The following is a 19,465-nucleotide window of genomic DNA, read 5'->3' as shown; positions in this document are numbered from 1 at the left end:
TCTCTCTCTCTCTCTCTTTTTCTCTCTCTCTCTCGCTTTCTCTCTCTCTCTCTCTCGCTCTCTCTCTTTCTCTCTCTCTCTCTCTCTCTTTCTCTCTCTCTCTCTCTCTCTCTCAGTATGTACACTCTCTCCACAACGTAACCCTTACACTGCATTCCTCTCTCTCATGCCTGCAGTCCTACTTCGAGGACAACCCGCGGGACCTGCAGGTATTGAAGCACGACAAGCCGCTGCACACTGTGCGCACGCAGCAGCATCTGAAGCATGTGCCGGAGTACTTAGTCCCGCCAATGCTGCGGAGCATGCGCGCCGGCACCAAGCGCCGGCAGCCACACGCATACAAGCCAAAGCCGGCCCCGACGCAGACGCAGATGAGGTTCAAGGTGCATGTGTAGAGATTCAGCGAACATAAGGGCTGGCGTATGAAAATATTCAGGGGACATAATGCGAGAAATGTTTGGGGTGATGTTACCCAGCGAAGTTTCATTTTGGATAAGTGTGGTTGTAGACCAATGCAGTCAGTCTGCTCATCGATTTTCTAATAATTCTTAATAGTTCAGTGTTTTTTTAAATTGGGTTCTAATACTCAAGAAAATTGGGTTCTACTGGTCCCCCACCCATCTGTGGTTCTGTGTTTAGATCATTCATAATATAAGTATGTGTAGGGTCGTGTACTGCTTTACTTCTGCATCACAATGTCTGGGGGTATATACAATTGAGGCTTCAGCTTACGCATGATTTCAACAGGAGCGTATAATGACAAATACGTTTTTTTTTTTAATTTGTCATTATTGTCATTTAATTTGTCATTATTTAATTTGTCATTATTTTTAATTTGTCATTATGACAAATTTTTAATTTGCCATTATACGCTCCTGATTTCAACTATGTCTGACAATTTCCACATATGTCAGATGTTTCTTCATAGCTTTACTACTTGTACAGCTGGTGTCATAATTTTCGGACTAAAGTTGCTTGTAGTTCTTATACTATATGTTTGATGTTTATATTCATTTTTTTGCAGAAAAAGAAGGAAGATCCACTGAAGAGCTTTGAGTTTAGTGGTTTGAAACACATTCAGAATGCAAAGAAATTTAAGAAGAAGAAGCACTAAGTAATCGCATCGTGAATCCACTTACCTAGATATGCATGAACATATCTTTACTGTACACTATAGATATATTTGTGATATATGACAGGTTTTGGTGTCATTTCATGGTTGTTCGTGAAAATGGTATTTTCGTACGAATACACATATCTATTTGCAATATGTAAAACTACATGTAAATGTATATAGCATTCAATGTGAATTTTGAAATATGTCACCATATTTCTTAACTGCAATTGATGAATATGTTCTATGCTGTCAGAAACATGATACCGTACTCTAAATCCTGACTATGGACATGTTCCCTGGAAGGATACACGAGATAAAAGCTAATAGATTTATAATAATATGTGGAGGTTGGATTAAACTATAACTGAATTGTACACTTATGAGTGTGCACGATCATGCAAGCAAGTTCATAAATAAAATCTGTATATGTAATCTGTATTAACAGCGGTATTGTGTAAATAAATCACAACACACAGAAAGAGTGTTTGAAATACTATCATCTATTATTCAATTTATATTTTTATAATGCACAAAATAATTATGCTTCATATTTTCTATTATTTATAATTATTACAATGTTTCTAGAATCGTTTGAGTAACGAAGTGTCTTCCTATCCGTGTCCAAAGAGTAAATTGATATGTGATGTCCAAAGAGTAAATTTAACTGTAATGTAGCTTGGAGTGATAAGATGATTACTCCAAGAATGTAGCAAGAAATTACGATGATGATAACAATATATACTAGAATTATAATGAAAGGTACATAGTGAGCTATTACAGAAATTAACTTACAATACAATTCTACGTTATGCACATGTATAGACATGGAGTAAAAATTAAAAATTAATAAAAATATAAATTATTGTGCAAAAGCTTAAAACAACTGAGCATCAGTGGACAGTGATCAGAGGCAAGATGTCGCACACGAAAATGATGGCAACCCCTGTAGTTCAGGCTGCGAGGGAGAATACGCTTGCGGTGACACGTAATTATAACACGCAGCCAAGATTGAGTAAGTACTGTATTATGGTTTTTTGTAAATTCCGACGAGTTGAGTGTTTTTTACATAATGATTATGTATTGTTTGTATGCAATGAATGTAATGAATTAGTATTCTAATGTTGTCCGGTGGGCCTTGAAAGTTGGAGTTGAAGTTGGAACTTGGAATTTTCCGCCCCGCACTTCTCTGGGGTCGTTGACGTGATAGTATCAGAGTAAAGACTTAATTTTACATTTGGTCCGAGTGCTGTATATTTCCCTTTCATGTGTATTTTGCCGCGAGTAAATATCTGTATTGTACTTGTAGACTGCCCTGCCCCTGGCAATGGCCAATGCCACTGTACAATGACATGATTCATTGATTGCACTCGTGACTCGTCTTATTCGCTGATTTGGCTAGCAATGTCAGTTAACACGTCAAACTGCAAATCAGCAACATAAAGTTTGATCGATGAATAGCAAATTGAACAGGGTCAAGTTTTGCAATGAATAAGCATTCCTGTATGCAAAATGAACTTGTGCTAGCCTATATTGCTCGCCTACTAGCAATATTTAATACATCTGATTTCTTTTGGTGTATGACATTTCCTTGACCTGCCTGGATTGTTGGAATTGCAACATTTGTTGTATTATCTTGTGTCTGTATAATATACCGGTATGTAAGTAAAATATCTCAAGACCATGAAACGCCAAAGAATATACAAAGATAACATGGTTTGTACCAGTATTCACTAACTTGCACCAACAACTTTTTTCAGGGCACTTCATTGCCCGTGTCACATCTTTTGTGTGTTACATTAAAAAACAAACAAAGACAAAATGTTTACGTTGACTGATTGACTTATTGACTGATTGACTCAATGACTACATTGATTGATTTAGAGCTATCAAATACATAAATACATACACTCACGGAGTGTGTTTGTACTGTAACTCTGGCGCAATATACATCTGTTCACAATGGTATCAATCATTGCAGTGTTCACCCTTGAACTTTGAACTTTGCAGCGTATAAGACCGTGTCTGGTGTGAACGGTCCGCTAGTCATCCTTGACGATGTCAAGTTCCCCAAGTTTGCTGAGATTGTCAACCTAACGCTGGCTGATGGCACCGTCCGCAGCGGTCAGGTGCTGGAGGTCAGCGGCTCAAAGGCTGTCGTACAGGTCAGTGTGGTCACGCGAGTCTGGGAACCAAGTTTGGTAATAATAACAACATCAACAATAATAACAACAACAGCAGCAACAAAAACAAAAACAACAACAACAATAATAAACAACATCAACAACAGTAGCAACAACAACAACAACAACAACAACAAAAACAACGACAACAACAACAAGTATCCTACAATAAGTATTGTGATGCGAACAAGCCAGAAAGTTGCAGAAATATAAGCTTAGTCCAGTCTTGGAAATGAGTCTGAAAACTCAGCCAGTTCAGATTTCAAAAAGTTTGACTTCTATTATATAACCTATTGTAAAATCCATAGAAACTAGCCAGCCCTGCTCAAACGTTACTAATCCCATATTATGGGCATGAGGGGCTGCTCTCTCCAATACTGCTCAGACTGCGCAGCTTAGTGTACTCGCACACTGTATGCGGATTAGTTTAGCCATGTAGAAAATTGCAGCCTGTCCCCCTGTTTGGAACTAATAACTTTTGAACAAGACTGGTATAGCATGACACTTCCAATTTCCATGACACCCTGGTTCATTTGGCATTACCATACTTGATGTAAGGTTCTGTGACTGTATAACATACGTAATGGTAAAGCCTTAGAAATTACGAACTAAGGAAATGGGTACTGATGCGAACCGCTCTACTCTCTATGTTTTAAGTCATAACATGATGGGACCTATGCTGCTGTAGTAGCTGCATCTACTATACATATATTGTAATGGTACTTGGTATGCTGCCTCACGTGTGATGCAATATATATCATGTAAGCATGGTCATTTGTTTGTAACTTTGTCACACAGGTTGGCTATATGAGAAATGTGTTGGTCATATATCAGGGTGTCTTATACATAGAGGCACAGTGGCGCACCGCCGAACATTGTCAAATTTAACATCGCCATTGTGAAAATGTACCTCTATTTACCCGCCGTTGTCAAAATAGTGTCAACCCAAAAATATATACAGCGTGAGAAACTAGCGGTCGCCCAGTCGCCAGTGGCGATTAGAAAATCGACCGGGCGACTGCTTGCTCGTGCCAGCTGGTCCGGCGGGGCGACTAGATAATCGCCGCACACTCAACGCATCAACGCATGATTTGCCACACAAACAAAAACTCGGACAGTCTAAGAAATCGATTGCTACATCGCCGGCAGCCCAGAGTTTTTATGACCACCTAACAATAAGTTTTTATATCGCAGGGGTTATCGTGGGGAGTGATGATCGATCGAGGGCACGACCAGTCGGACACCTGACACGCACGTAATCAAAGCTGTTAACTGAATTCGTCACTTTTCTTAACGTAGAAAGTGGACTGTTTTTATTCAGTTTAGATATCTAGAAGCAATATTCTAGTCTAAGTATATTCTAGATTCTAGGCACTTGTAACTTTGCGGATGTGCGGCAGCATTGATCTATGCATGGGGGTACCGTGGACTGGGGAGGAGAAAACGAAAGTAAAACCTTGCCCAGAAGCTCCCCGCATTCCTAGAGATTCCAGTAAAAGTTTTTTTTAACATACTCAAAGTAACTAAAAACACGCTCTGAAGTTCTGAAATTGTCCAGTCGATGTAAAAAGAGTTGAAAGATGAAGGAAATGAAGTAAAAAAAAGAAACTTTGAAAATAACCATACCATCATTACCATGATTATAATTCTTTGATTTCCTGTCTTTGTCATGTTACCTGACTATGTGTACTGTGTAGTGCATATCTGTCTGTGTGAATGAAATTGAATAAGAATGTGATTGGTTTCTTAGTCGAGTGAAATGAGATAAAAAAAAATGTGATCGAATGTAATTTGTTGACGATTTCTTAACACTGATAGTCTCATACTGGTGTAGCTCCAAGAAACGGTATTGCTAGGTAGTATATTGACGTTAGTCACACAGCCTGGTTACTGGTGCTGAGTGCTGAATGCTGATGAATAATATTAGAGTCAGTGAGTGCATCAAAATCATGCTATGAAAAAGTAGCGCTGGCCAAGCCTAAAATAGCTCCCGTAAAAAAAATTACGAGCTCTTTTTCATACAAAATCAAAAAAGAGCTCTCGTAAAAAAAGTAATTTTTAGGCTGCCGCACAGGAAATAAAAAATTTACCAAACTTATTATTTTGTTATTTTCTACTAACCTTCTACATTATTCTAATGAAATGAATGGTAAATTTAAAGGCTCAATGCGCATCCAAACGCTAATTTCTCCAGTACTAGACTAGCAAATACTTCGTGTAATGCATAATCACACTACCTTATGACAAAATAAACTAGTTGCTCTCATTTCACTGCGCGTTTGCTTAAAACCCACAAGAAACAGGTGAGAAAACTGGCATTCTGGCGCAAACGCCGAAAGTACACAAACTTTCCATGTTTGTTGTGTTCGATTTTCTAGGTCATGCTGTTAAACCTCTGCTAATTCGATAATACTGGGCATCCCCGACCAATCACTGAATCAGCGATCGCGTAATAAAATATGATAATTTTGATGATAATAGGAATAATGGCCGGTCTTCAGAGACCGCTGATCTTTGAAATCGACTTGCGGACTTGTTCCGATTTACTACGCATCAGTGTATCGAAACGTGTAAAAAATATAATGTTTAAGAATACCTTAGAATGCACATCACCAAATTGCACCATCCCCCCTATAAAAACGTCCCCACATCCAAGTCATTCACTTTGCTATGACATAAATCCTGGACCAGTGCCTACTGACCAGGACCAGTGCTTCCTCAGAGGCACTGGTCCTGCTGGACCAGTGCCTCCAATTATCAGTTTTTCACCCTGATATAGATCACCACGTGCTCCCAATAGATTCCCCCTCTCGCTCTCTCCCCCGTGTCCGCCTGCATGGCACGCCTTTGAATCCATCATGTGTGTTTTTTTTCTCCAAATTGGCCATTACCTCCTTTGTCTAATTTTCCCTCAGAAAAAACCCTGTATATATGGGATATTTGGTGAATCAAGCATTGACTGTCGACATTTCCATGTGTAGGTGTTTGAAGGCACTAGCGGCATCGATGCCAAACACACGGTGTGCGAGTTTACGGGTGACATCCTGAAGATAGCCGTGTCAGAAGACATGCTGGGAAGAGTCTTCAACGGATCTGGAAAGCCGATCGACAAGGGTCCACCTGTGATGGCTGAAGACTTCCTCGACATCATGGGTATGGCGATGCTACATTTCTGGATTGTACTGGAAATCGGGATTTTGTAAAAAAATGTAAAAAGTTCCAAAAAAAATCAGAAAAAAATCGGGAAAAATCCAAAATCCTGAAAATCAGACCCAAAATAACACTATTTAGAATGGATTTTCATCATTGTGAATTAATGGATTAAATTTAGCATTAGGAAGCTTTCGTTTTGCACTGTCCAGGGGTGTTCCAGGGGTCCGGAGGGTTCAACCCACCAGGGGCCCTAAGGCAGGCCGCTGGACCCCCGGCCGTGACGTGCTCCGCTCGCTATGTTCGCTACGCTTTAATTGGTCACTACTTAATAGTTAGGATTTTTTGGAACCACCCTGTAGCATCTCTGGTATGGCCTCTTGATGTTTGCGCCTAGTAGTGAGTGTATTAAAACGCAGTCGTAAATGTATTAATGTCAGGTGTTAATGTGTAGGAGAAATCTTGTGGGAGTAAATCGGCGTGGTGAAACAGCTCAATTTGCAAAAAAGTGCATATAACATTTAGTGTCTTCATGCCATCATGTATATGATGTTGATGATGAACGATTGTGGATCCTTATAAATGCATTGATGTAATATATCGATATATAATGAAGATCAGTAATTACAATATGGTAGCTGTATGAATTTTGCGCAGTGGAGTTCGGATCTAACTGAGATCAACTTTATTTGCATGTAAACTATATAGAGATCCGATGAAATTATTCAATCATGCAGTGGAGTTTCTTGAGCGGAGGCTTTCATCCATTGGCAGGTCAGCCCATCAATCCGTGGTCGCGCATCTACCCGGAAGAGATGATCCAGACAGGCATCTCTGCCATCGATGTACAGAACAGCATTGCCCGCGGTCAGAAGATCCCTATCTTCTCTGCGGCTGGCCTGCCCCACAACGAGGTGAGAGTGAAACCCACACGTCTGCACGTGGAGAGAGAGACCCTCACTGTTCCTCGTCAGGGGAGGGGGTATCTGGCTCTTGTGTCCAGGGGTCGGTTTCTCAAAGCGTAATTAAGTCCTTAATCATGATTAAATTACTAATCATGATTAACCTCCCATACTTAAATTGAAGTGACTGTTTCACGAAGCGTAATTAACTTTAATCATGATTAAGTTAATCACAATATTTAATTCTACTCCGGAGCATGATTAAATCCACTAATCATAATTAGTTGCTATAGTACTAGTAGTAGTATGTAGGTATAGTACTAGTACAGTAAGTAGGCTGCAGATTTTACAATTGGAAATTTTACTTCCATTTTTTCTTAGTGAAATATAAATTATCTAAGATTAGCTGTACTAATTTAGTAATTATAATTGCAAATTAATTTCTTTTCAGGTACTTTTGCATTGTCCGCCATTCTTAATACAGTGTAATTCATGTCTAAGTCGGCTAATTATGTGATTTGTTAAATATGTACTTAAATCGCGTCGTGAAACAGATTTTTAAGTATGATTAACTAATCATAATTACAGGAGGTTAATTATGATTAGTGTAAAGTTAATCACACTTCGTGAAATCGGCCCCAGGATTTTTTGTATCTGCAGAGTGTGTTGGTGTCGTGGAAGTTATGTTAATGGTAGGGCTGTAACGATACACAAGCTTTTCGATTTGATCCGGTTCTCGATATTAGCCTCTCAATTCGATTCCTTTGATTCGATTCCCAAAATATTGAAATGTTATCTTATTTTTTATATTTTCATTATTTTGCAATAATAAATTATTAGTGGTGAATAGACTAGAGAGTCTAGAGAGGTATATATACACTGCACAGTCGCTGAGTAACATTGGTGAGTAACACCAGAGCATATAAATCAGTAATTTATATATGCTCTGGTAACACTCCACAGTATATAGCCGTATATGTATATGTATATATATAGCACGTAGTGCCGCCATCTATTGGAGGAAAAAAGTGGTATCGAAGTGGAATCGAAAATACGGGGAAAAATATTGAGGATCGGATCGAGGGAAGAGAATCTTGATCCGATTCGATTTCGGTGGATCGTTACAGCCCTAGTTAATGGCATGTTTAATTTCAAGGGAAGTTGTTGTGGGTTTTGAGGCATTGTGGGGAGTTGATATGTCGTGACTAGATGGGAAATGGCAGGAGGTGGTGTTCATCGTAACATATTGAATTAACTGCTGTAGTGCTAGCATAGAGCCTTATGCGTCAATTGTGCATTTATTATTGCAGACACTTGTGTGCACGTCAACAGTTGGTGTGTTGTTGCAGGCACGGTTGTGTGCACATCAACAGTGTGTTCATTGTGTGTAATTCCTGCGTATATTGTTGTAGATTGCTGCGCAGATTTGCAGACAGGGTGGTCTGGTCAAGCTGCCGGGCAAGAGTGTCCTGGATGACCACGAGGATAATTTCGCAATCGTATTCGCTGCCATGGGTGTAAGCACATCATTTTTCGCCTTTCCAATAAAGATTGATATACATAGTTTGTGTGTAAGATATGTACAAGAAGTTTTTATGTCAGAAAATCTTGGTAAGTTGAAGTAAAAATCAAAGGTAAAAGCACCAAAGTGGTATTTGCAGTCTTTAGTCAGTAGTTGCATGTCGAGTAGACAGAAAATAATTTGTTAAGAATCAAGTTTTGCTACTGAGACTTAATAATAATAGTTCGATAGACATGAGGAGATATATTGAGCTTTGGGGGGAGTCCCAGCATGTCCGAGCAAGTTCGCAGCAAAAGAACAGGGCAAGACCGATGTAGCAGTAGGTTACTTCTACCTCGGACAGTTAATGTAATACAGGTTATGTCGGCCAGTAGCGTTTCACGATGGCATGCTTTCGTCTATCGCAGGTAAACATGGAGACTGCGCGATTCTTCAAGCAGGACTTTGAGGAGAATGGGTCGATGGAGAACGTGTGTCTGTTCTTGAACCTGGCCAATGATCCAACGTGAGTAGATGGTGTGCGATACGTAAATCACCATCAACGTGACCGGACAATGTCTAAACTTGACCTCAAACAACCGTATCATGCCTGTTAGTGATGTCACGATCATCGATTATACTCGATCATCGGTTGAACAGTGGCTCGAACCAAGCGCTTGGTTATCAAAATCAATAATCAATTTCATCGAAAAAAACAAAATCGAAAATAAATGTAAAACTTGAACAAGAAAACTTGGAAAACTGATGAGAATCAGAGAAGTCACTGCTATTTTAGTTCGGGAATCACCCGGAATTTGCCGGAGTTACTTCCTGTTGAGGGGCTAAAGCCTAGGACACACTAGGGATTTTATACGCTGGCTAAACAAGCACATACATGCACACACGTACATGCACACGACGTTACGCACACGCAGGCATTCAACACCCCGAGTAACCGATTGTAACCAATCATCGGTTACTTGGGTCCAACCGATGATCGATTACGAAATTACAACCGATTGACAACACTAGTGCCTGTGTCGTTGTTACCTACATATATATAAGCAAAATTGGCAGGGTTCGAAATTAACAGTAGTCAGTTAGTCTAAAACTACCAGATTTACTAACAGATGTGTAGATTGCAGCAACAACTAGTCCAGTGGACTACTTGACTGTCAGCGTCACTTTAACTTAACTTGGCAATGTCAGTTTTGATTTATACAGATAAACAAACTGATAATTTAAATGGTATCTCTTTCCTGCAAACATTTATTTTAAATAAATTAAATCACCAATTTACTTAAAAGTAGTCTTCATTATTACATATTTACAAAATTCTGAACTACAAGAATTGCTTGCGGACTACCAGATTACAAAGTTTAGTAGTCCGTATGACTACAATTCAAAGAAGGTTAATTTTGCACCATGCATTGGTGCTGGTATGCCAGTCATTGTTACCTGCACAAATGAGATTGGTACTGATGTGCCTGTCATTGTTACTCACAAAAATGACATTGCTTCTGATTCATGGGACATTGTTATTAACTTGTCAGACATCAGCACTCATGTGAATCTGATCATCTTTACATGCAGTTACTATTTAACGTAACTGTGAATTTGTACAATAGTAACATAATATTGTTCCTGTGCTGTTTACTAGAATTCAACAAAACAATATTTTATGTTGCCTATACACATTACTCTATCAATTACTGCGCTGAATACGCAAATTTTCTAATCAGCAATAATATTTATATCAAATCTCCGAAAAAAATTTGATGCAGTTACCATTTCGTGTTGCACGTAATAATTTATGGTTCTTGGTTACCATATTCTACAACATCCCGCACTGACCTGTGTATGTGTGTGACGTTGTTACTGACCCCCCTCGCGTGATTGTTACTTGCACTGCGTGTAGGATTGAGCGCATCATCACGCCGCGGTTAGCTCTCACGACGGCAGAGTTTCTCGCCTACCAGTGTGAGAAACACGTGCTCGTCATTCTCACCGACATGAGCTCCTACGCTGAAGCCCTGCGAGAGGTAGGTGCGAGCGTGCGCAGAGATGCTGCGAGAGGTAGGTGCGAGCGTGCGCAGAGATGCTGCGAGAGGTAGGTGCGAGCGTGCGCAGAGATGCTGCGAGAGGTAGGTGCGAGTGTGCGCAGAGATGCTGCGAGAGGTAGGTGCGAGTGTGCGCAGAGATGCTGCGAGAGGTAGGTGCGAGCGTGCGCCTAGAGATGCTGCGAGAGATGGCGGCGATTAGGTAGGTCTGCGAGCGTCCGGCGGCAAGATGCAGCGAAGATGCCTGGCGGATGATGCTGGCGAAGAGGTAGGTGCGAGTGTGCGCAGAGATGCTGCGCAGAGTGTAGGTGGCGAGCGGCGTGCGCAGAGATGGCATGCGAGAGGATGCTGCGAGAGTAGTGCAAGCGTGCGCAGGAGATGCTGCGAGAGATGCTGCGAGAAGGTAGGTGCGCAGTGTGCGCAGAGATGCTCGAGAGAGGCGAGCGTCGCAGAGATGCAGGCGAGAGATGCTGCGAGAGGTAGGCGCAAGCGGCGCCAGAGAGCTCGAGAGATGCTGCGAAAGAGGTGGTGCGAGTGTGCACAGAGATGCTGGCGAGAAAGGTAGGTGGCGAGTGTCGCGCAGAGATGCTGCGAGAGTAGGTGGGCGAGTGTGTGCAGCAGATGCTGCGAGAGGTAAGGTGCGAGTGTGCGGCAGAGCTGCTGCGAGCAGGTAGGTCGCGCATGCGAAGAATCGCAAGAGGTAGGTGCGAGTGTGCCAGAGATGGCGCAGAGTAGGTGCAGTGTGCGCAGAGTATGCGGCGAGAGTAGTGCGAGTGTGCGCAGGCAGATGCCCTGCGAAGGTAAGGGCGAGTGTGCGCATAGATGCTGCAAGAGATGCTGCGAGAGGTAGGTGCGAGTGTGCGCAGAGATGCAGCGAGAGATGTCTGCGAGGGAGGTAGGTGCAAGCGTGCGCAGGAGATGCTGCAAGCAGATCGCGAGAGGTAGGTCGAGCGGTGCGCACGAGATGCTTGCGAGAGATGCTGCGAGAGGTAGGTGCGAGTGTGCGCAGAGATGGCGACGAGAGGTAGGTGCGATCGTGCGCAGAGATGCTGGAGAGATCGGGCGAGAGTAGGTGCGAGCGTGCGCAGAGTATGCTGGCGAGAGGTAGGTGCGAGGCGTGGCGGAGGAAGGATGGCTGCGAGAGTAGGTTGCGAGTGGTGCGCAGAGATCTGGCGAGAGGAAGGTGGCGACGTGTGCGGCAGAGATGCCCTGCGAGAGGTAGGTGGCGAGCGTCGCGCAGAGATGCTGCGAGAGGTAGGTGCGAGCGTGCCGCAGAGATGCTGGCAAGAGGTAAGGTGCGAGCGTGCGCAGAGATGCTGCAAGCGATGCGTCGAAGAGGTAAGGTGCGAGTGTGCGCATTAAGATGCTGCAAGAGATGCCTGCCGAGAGGTAGGTGCAGTGTGCGCAGAGATGCTGCGAGAGGTAGGTTGAGTGTGGCGCAGAGATGCTGCGAGAGGTAGGTGCGAGTGTGCGCAGAGATGCTGCAAGAAGATGCTGCGAGAGGTAGGTGCGAGTGTGGCGCAACGAGATGGCGCGAGAGGTAGTGCGAGTGTGCGCAGAGATGCTGGCAAGAGATGCTGCGGAGAGTATGTGCGAGTGTGCCGCAGAGATGCTGGCGGAGAGTAGGAGCGCAGAGATGCTGCGAGACGGTAGTGCGAGCGTGCGCGATAGATGCTGCAGCGAGAGAGCTGCCGAGAGGTATGTGCGAGTGTGCGCCAGAGAGCTGGGCGAGAGGTAGGGTGGCGAGTGTGCGGCAGAGATGAGCTGGCAAAAGAGATGCTGCGAGAGGTAGGTGGCGAGTGTGCGCAGAGAGCTGGCGAGAGGCTAGGTGCGAGCGGTGCGGGCAGGAGATGCTGCACGAGATGCTGGCGAGAGGTAAGGTGTAGTGTGTCCGCAGAGATGCTGCGAGAGTAGTGGGCGAGTGTGGCGCAGAGGCGTGCGCGAGAGGTAGGTGCGAGTGTGCGCAGAGCTGGCAGCGAGAGGTAGGTGCGAGCTGGCGCAGAGATGCAAGCGAGAGATCTGCGAGAGTTAGGTGTGAGTGTGCGCATACGGAGAATGTGGCGAGAGGTAGGTGCCGAGTGTGCGGCAGGAGATGGCGAGAGGTAGGTGCGAGTGGCAGGCAGAGATGCTGCAGAGGTAGGTACGAGTGTGCGCAGAAGATGCTGCAAGAGATGCTGGCGAGAGGTAGGTGCGAGTGTGCGCATAAGCTGCTGCAAGAGATGCGCGAGTAGGTAGGTGCGAGTGTGCGCATAGATGCTGCAAGAGGCATGCTGGCGAGAGCGTAGGTGTGAGTGTGGCGCAGAGAATGCCTGCGAGAGTTGGGTGCGAGCGTGCCGCATAGATCTCGCCGGAGAGTAGGTGGCGAGTGTGCCCAGAAGATGCTGCGAGAGGTAGTACGCAGGTGCGCAGAGCTGCTGCGAGAGGTAGGGTACATGTGGGTGTGCGCAGAGATGCTGGGCGCGAGGTAGGTTACGATGGTGCGCATAGACTGCTGGCAAGAGATGCGGCGAGAGTAGGTGGAAGTTTGCGCAGAGATGCGCGAGATGGTAGGGTACGAGTGTGCGCAGAGATGCGAGAGGTGGTGCGAGTGTGCGCAAGAGAATGGCTGCGAGAGGTAGGTACGAGTGTGCGCAGAGATGCTGCAAGTAGATGCTGCGAAGGTAGGTTGCCGAGCAAGCGCAGAGATCTGCGGAGATGCTGGCGAGAGGTTAGGCTGCGAGTGTGCGCCATAGCATGCTGCAAGAGATGCATGGCGCAGAGTAGGTGCAGTGTGCGCAAGATGCTGGCAAAGAGATCTGCGAGAGTAGTGTGAGTGTGCCAGGAATGCCTGCGAGAGTTAGGTGCGAGCGGCGCATAGATGCTGGGCGAGAGGTAGGTCGAGTGCTGCGCAGAGATGCTGGGAGAGGTGAGGTACGAAGTGTGCGCAGAGATCTGCGGAGAGGTAGGTACGAAAGTGTGCGCAGCAGATGCTGGCGAGAGGTAGTGCAGTGTGCGCAGAGATCTGCGACGAGGTCGGTATCGAGTGTGCGCAGAGAATGGTGGCGAGAGAGGGTACGAGTGTGTCGCAGAGATGGGGGGGGGGGGGGGGGGGGGGGGGGGGGGGGGGGGGGGGGGGGGGGGGGGGAAGAGGTACAGGTTGCGAGTTGTGGCGCAGAGATCTGGGCGAGAGGTAGGTACGAGTGTGCGCAGAGATGCTGCGAGAGGTAGTACGAAGTGTGCGCAGAGATGCTGCGAGAGGTAGGTACGTATGGGGTTTTTGACGCGCGCCAAAGGAAAAGATCGCGAGAGGTAGGTACGAGTGTCGCGCAGAAGATGCGCGCGAGAGGTAGGTACGAGTGTGCGGCAGAGATGCTGTGAGAGGTAGGTACGAGTGTGCGCAGAGACTGCGAGAGGTAGGTACGACTGTGCGCAGTAGATTGCTGCCGAGAGGTAGGTTGCAGTGTGCGGCAGAGATGCTGCAAGGATGCTCTGCGAGACGTAGGTGTGAGTGTGCGGCAGGAGATGCTGGCGAGAGTAGGTACGAGTGATGCGCAGAGATGTGGCAAGAGATGCTGGCGGAGAGTTAGGTGCGAGTGTGCGCAGAGATGCTGCGAGAGGTAGGTGCGAGCGTACGCGCATAGATGCGCAAGAGATGCTGCGAGAGGTAGGTTGAGTGTGCGGCAGAGATGCGGCGAGAGGTAGGTTGCGAGTGTGCGCAGAGATGCTGCGAGAGGTAGGTGCGAGTGTGCGCATAGATTGCTGCGAGAGGTAGGTGTGAGTGTGCGCCATAGAATGCTGCAAAGAGGTAGGTGCGAGTGTGCGGGCAAGGATGCCTGCGAGAGGTAGGTGCGGTGTGCGCAGAGATGCTGGCGAGAGGTAGGTGTGAGTGTGCGCAGTAAGATGCTGGGCAAGAGATGCTGCGAAGAGTAGGTGCGGATGTGCGCATAGATGCCTGCAAGAGATTGCTGGCGGAGAGGTAGGTGTGAGTGTGGCGCAGAGATGCTGCGAGAGTAGGTTGCGAGTGTGCGCGAGAGATCTGCGAGAGTAGGTGCGACGTGCGCATAGATGCTGCAAGAGATGCTGCGAGAGGTAGGTTGAGTGTGCGCAGAGATGCTGCGAGAGGTAGGTACGAGAGTGTGCGCAGAAGATGCGCAGAGTAGGTGCGATGTGCCCCCGAGATCTGCAGAGGTAGGTACGAGTGTGGCGGGCCAGAGATGCTGCAAGAAGATGCTGCGAGGTTAGGTGGGCGAGCATCGCGGCAGAGCTGGGCTGCGAGAGATGCTGCGAGAGGTATTGCGGAGTGTGCGCATAAGATGCTGCAAGAGATGCTGTGAGAGGTAGGTGCGAGTGTGCGCATAGATCTGCAAGAGATGCTGCGAGAGGTAAGGTGTGAGTGTGCGCAGAGATGCCGAGAGTTAGGTGGCGAGCGTGGCCCATAGATGCGCGGAGAGGTAAGGTGGCGAGTGTGCGCAAGAAGATGCTGGGAGAGTAGGCGTACGAGTGTGCGCAGAGATGCTGCGAGAGGTAGGTAACGAGTGTGCGGCAGAGATCTGTGCGAGAGGTAGGTGGGCGAGTGTGCGCAGAGATGCTGCGAGAGGTAGGTACGTAGTGGCGGCAGAGATGCTGCGAGAGGTAGGTGCGAGTGTGCGGCAAGATGCTGGCGAGAGTCAGGTGCGAGTGTGCGCAGAGATGTGCGAGAGGTGGTGGAGTGTGCGCGAGAGAATGCTGCGAGAGGTAGGTGGCGAGTGTGGCGATAAGATGCTGGGCAAGAGGTAAGGTGCGAGCGTGCCGGCGAGATGCTGGCGAGAGGTAGGTGGCGAGCGTCGCGACAGAGATGTCTGCGAGAGGTAGGCTGCGAGTGTGCGCAAGATGCTGCGAGAGGTAGGTGCGAGTGTGCGCAGAGATGCGCGAAGTAGGTGGCGAGCGTGCGCAGAGATGCTGCGAGAGATGCGGCGAGAGGGTAGGTGGCGAGTGTGCGCAGAATGCGCCGAGAGGTAGGGTGCGAGTGTGCCAGAGATGCCCTGCGAGAGGTTAGGTGCGAGTGTTGCGGCATACGATGCTGCAAGAGATGCTGCGAGAGGTAGGTGCGAGTGTCGCAGAGATGCTGCGAGAGATAGGTGCGAGTGTGCGCCGAGAATGCTGCGAGAGGTAAGGTGCGAGCGGTGCGCAGAGATGCGCGAGAGGTAGGTTGCGACGTGCGCAGAGAGCCTGCGAGAGGGGGTGGCGAGTGTGCGCCGGATGGCTGTGAGAGGTAGGTGCGGGTGTGCGCAGAGATGCTGCGAGAAGGTAGGTGCGAGTGTGCGCAGAGATGCTGGCGAGAGGTAGGTACGAGTGTGCGGCAGAGATGCTGTGAGAGTAGGTGCGAGTGTGCCAGAGATGCTGGCGAGAGGTAGGTGCGAGTGTGCGCAGAGATGCTGGCGAGAGTAGGTGCGAGTGTGCGCAGAGATGCGCGAGAAGTAGTTGCGAGCGTGCGGCAGAGAATGCGGGAGAGTAGGGTGGCGAGTGTGCGCAGAGATGGCGGCGAGAGGTAGGTGCGAGTGGGCGCAGAGATGCTCGCCGAGAGGTCAGGTGCGAGTGTGCGGCAGAGATGCTGCGAGAGGGTAGGTGCGAGCGTGCGCAGAGATGCTGGCGAGAGGTAGGTGGCGAGTGTCGGCGCAGAGATGCTCGGAGAGTAGGTGCGAGTGTGCGCAGAGATGCTGCAGAGAGGTAGGTGCGAGTGTGCCGCAGAGGTGCTGCAGAGTAGGTGCGAGCTGGCGCAGAGATGCTGCGAGAGGTAGGTGCGAGGTGCGGCAGAAGCTGGGAGAGGTAGGTGCGAGTGTGCGCAGAGATTGCTGGCGAGAGTAGGTGCGAGCGTGCGGCAGAGATGCTGGGCGAGAGGTAGGTGCGAGTGATGCGCGAGAGATGCCTGGCGAGAGTAGGTCGAGTGTGCGCAGAGATGTTGCGAGAGGTAGGTGCGAGTGTGCCGCGAGAGATGCCCTGGCGAGCGGAAGGTGGCGAGTGTGCGCAAGGCGAGAGGTAGGTGCGCGTGTGCGGAGATGCTGCAAGAGAGGTTGGGCGAGTGTGCGCAGAGATTGGCAGGCGAGAGATGCTGGCGAGAGCAGGATGTGAGTGTGCGCATAGATGTCTGCGAGAGATCTGCGAGAGGTAGGTGCGAAGTGTGCGCAGAGATGCTGGGCGAGAGATGCTGGCGGAGAGGTAAGGTGCAAGCATGGCGCAGAGATGCTGGCGAGAGATGCTGGAGAGCGTAGGTGCAAGCATGCCGGGCAGGAGATGCTTGGAAAAAAACAGAAGGTAGGTGCGAGTGTGCGCAAGATGCTGCGAGAGGAAGGTGCGAGTGTGCGCAGAGATGCTGCGGTTGCTATGCATCACTACACTACCACATTACTATATTACTTCATTGTTACATTACTTCATTACCTTCGCCAGGGGCTTGGCGGGGGTTATGTTTTTACGCTAGCGTGTGTTTGAGTGTTGCGTTGTGTGTTTGTGGGTTTGTGTTTGTTTAACGATGCAACGTTCAGTTCACTTGTCCCGCTAGGTGGCGGCTGGCTGTAGACTTAACAACACGGCAACCACAGGCTAAGGGGCAAGACCACAGTCCTCCCCTCACCTGCACGCTTGCACTAACCGATCCAATTATTATTTAATTAATTCATTTTTCAGCTAATTAATTAATTAATTAAAAAATTCACATTTGAAGAGAATTCAGCTGCCTTGGCGGAGGTCTGTGCTCTCCGAGTGCTCTAGTTGTTACATTACTACATTGTTACATTACTACATTGTTACATTACTTCATTGCTACATTACTTCATCGGTACATTACTACATTACTTCATTGTTGCATTACTACATTACTTCATTGTTACATTACTACATTACTTCATTGTTACATTACTACATTGTTACATTACTTCATTGTTACATTACTACATTACTTCATTGTTACATTACTACATTGTTACATTACTACATTACTTCATTACTACATTACTAGAAAAAAAAAAAAAAAAAACAACATTACTACATTCATTAATTGCTATAGTGATACATTCTTCTATTCATACATTGCCATATTACAACATTGCTGTGGTGCTGCATCATCACTATGCACACCTGCCCCTGCTCTGTTGCTATGCACTCGTTGCTGAACGTGGTTGCTATGCGCTCGTTGCTGTAGGTGTCTGCTGCTCGTGAGGAGGTACCAGGCCGACGTGGCTTCCCCGGTTACATGTACACCGACTTGGCGACCATCTACGAGCGTGCGGGCCGTGTTGAGGGCAGGAACGGCTCCATCACGCAGATTCCCATCCTCACCATGCCCAACGACGGTGAGTACATAGCATCACCCCGACTCACATGTCTTGTTGTAGGACCGTTTGCATTATCTCGACTCGGGCATGGCCACACGCTGCAGGTTTTCTGTGAGTGACATTACAATAATAATTCTTGCAAGCAGTCTAACAGATTTGCCCTCGGTGTGCGAGCGAATACTTTTGTCAGTCGTGATTTGCCACCAACCGTGGTTGGTTGCACCGCATTTAATGGATAGTATGATTAATGACAGGAATTTAACCAATGTGTTGAGTCAGCAAAAACTTTCAAAACCATCAGAGGTATTGTGTGTATAGTGACATTGTTAGTGTTTAGTGACATTACAGTGGCAGTGTTTAGTGTTAGTGACATTACAGTGACAGTGTTAGGGTTAGTGACACTACAGTGGCATTGTTAGTGTTAGTGATACTACAATGGTAGTGTTAGTGACATTACAGTGACAGTGTTAGTGTTAGTGACATTACAGTGACAGCGTTAGGGTTAGTGACACTACAGTGGCATTGTTAGGGTTAGTGGCATTACAGTCTAAGTGGCAGTCTTAGTGTTAGTGACACTACAGTTGCAGTGTTAGTGACAGTACAGTGGCAGTGTTAGTGACAGTACAGTTGCAGTGTTAGTGACACTACAGTTGCAGTGTTAGTGACAGTACAGTGGCAGTGTTAGTGTTAGTGTTAGTGACACTACAGTAGCATTGTTAGTGTTAATGACAGTATAGTGGTAGTGTCGTTGCCATTGGTACTGTCTCTGGCAGTGTCATTGCCATTAGCAGTGGGAGTGGTAGTGTCAATACCAGTGTGTGTGGCAGTACTCCCTCTTTTTGAGGGTAGGGAGTCCGTTGGACTCCCGTGTTCAAAAGTTAATTTCTACCCCTGGCTTGCCCCCCATGCAGATATCACGCATCCCATCCCTGACCTGACGGGTTACATCACCGAGGGACAGATCTACGTCGACCGTCAGCTGCACAACCGACAGATCTACCCGCCGATCAACGTGCTTCCGTCGCTGTCGCGTCTCATGAAGTCCGCCATCGGCGAGGACATGACGAGGAAGGACCACGCCGACGTCTCCAACCAGCTGGTGAGTGCCTGCGGGTCACACTAGTAGAGGTGTGACGATGCGGGTCACACTAGTAGAGGTGTGACGATGCGGGTCGCTCACTAGTAGAGGTGTGACGATGCGGGTAGCTCACTAGTAGAGGTGTGACGATGCGGGTAGCTCACTAGTACAGGTGTGACGATGCGGGT

The 19,465-nt window shown here is 47.2% G+C and overlaps 2 protein-coding genes across 2 annotated transcripts in view; both read left to right on the top strand.

Annotated features, from left to right (window-relative positions):
• The window catches only part of LOC106814176 (probable ATP-dependent RNA helicase DDX56), a 9,259-nt gene extending 7,643 nt beyond the window's left edge, over positions 1 to 1,616 (top strand). Inside the window, exons 12-13 of the mRNA XM_014818472.1 lie at positions 177 to 383; positions 1,025 to 1,616. Coding sequence (XP_014673958.1) covers positions 177 to 383; positions 1,025 to 1,114 — 297 coding nt within the window. The 3' untranslated portion in view covers positions 1,115 to 1,616. The remainder of the gene's footprint in view (positions 1 to 176; positions 384 to 1,024) is intronic.
• Positions 1,617 to 2,025: 409 nt separating this feature from the next.
• LOC106814177 (V-type proton ATPase subunit B) overlaps positions 2,026 to 19,465 on the top strand; it is a 21,768-nt gene continuing 4,328 nt past the window's right edge. The window contains exons 1-9 of the mRNA XM_014818473.1: positions 2,026 to 2,129; positions 3,125 to 3,279; positions 6,279 to 6,450; positions 7,222 to 7,361; positions 8,762 to 8,866; positions 9,279 to 9,376; positions 10,769 to 10,892; positions 18,067 to 18,217; positions 19,111 to 19,298. Coding sequence (XP_014673959.1) covers positions 2,033 to 2,129; positions 3,125 to 3,279; positions 6,279 to 6,450; positions 7,222 to 7,361; positions 8,762 to 8,866; positions 9,279 to 9,376; positions 10,769 to 10,892; positions 18,067 to 18,217; positions 19,111 to 19,298 — 1,230 coding nt within the window. The 5' untranslated portion in view covers positions 2,026 to 2,032. The remainder of the gene's footprint in view (positions 2,130 to 3,124; positions 3,280 to 6,278; positions 6,451 to 7,221; positions 7,362 to 8,761; positions 8,867 to 9,278; positions 9,377 to 10,768; positions 10,893 to 18,066; positions 18,218 to 19,110; positions 19,299 to 19,465) is intronic.

The sequence above is a fragment of the Priapulus caudatus genome, unplaced genomic scaffold, assembly GCF_000485595.1.
Source record: "Priapulus caudatus unplaced genomic scaffold, Priapulus_caudatus-5.0.1 Scaffold879, whole genome shotgun sequence".
NCBI classification, from domain to species: domain Eukaryota; kingdom Metazoa; phylum Priapulida; class Priapulimorpha; order Priapulimorphida; family Priapulidae; genus Priapulus; species Priapulus caudatus.
Note: the sequence above shows the minus strand (reverse complement) of the source record. Positions and strands in the feature narration are given on the sequence as shown.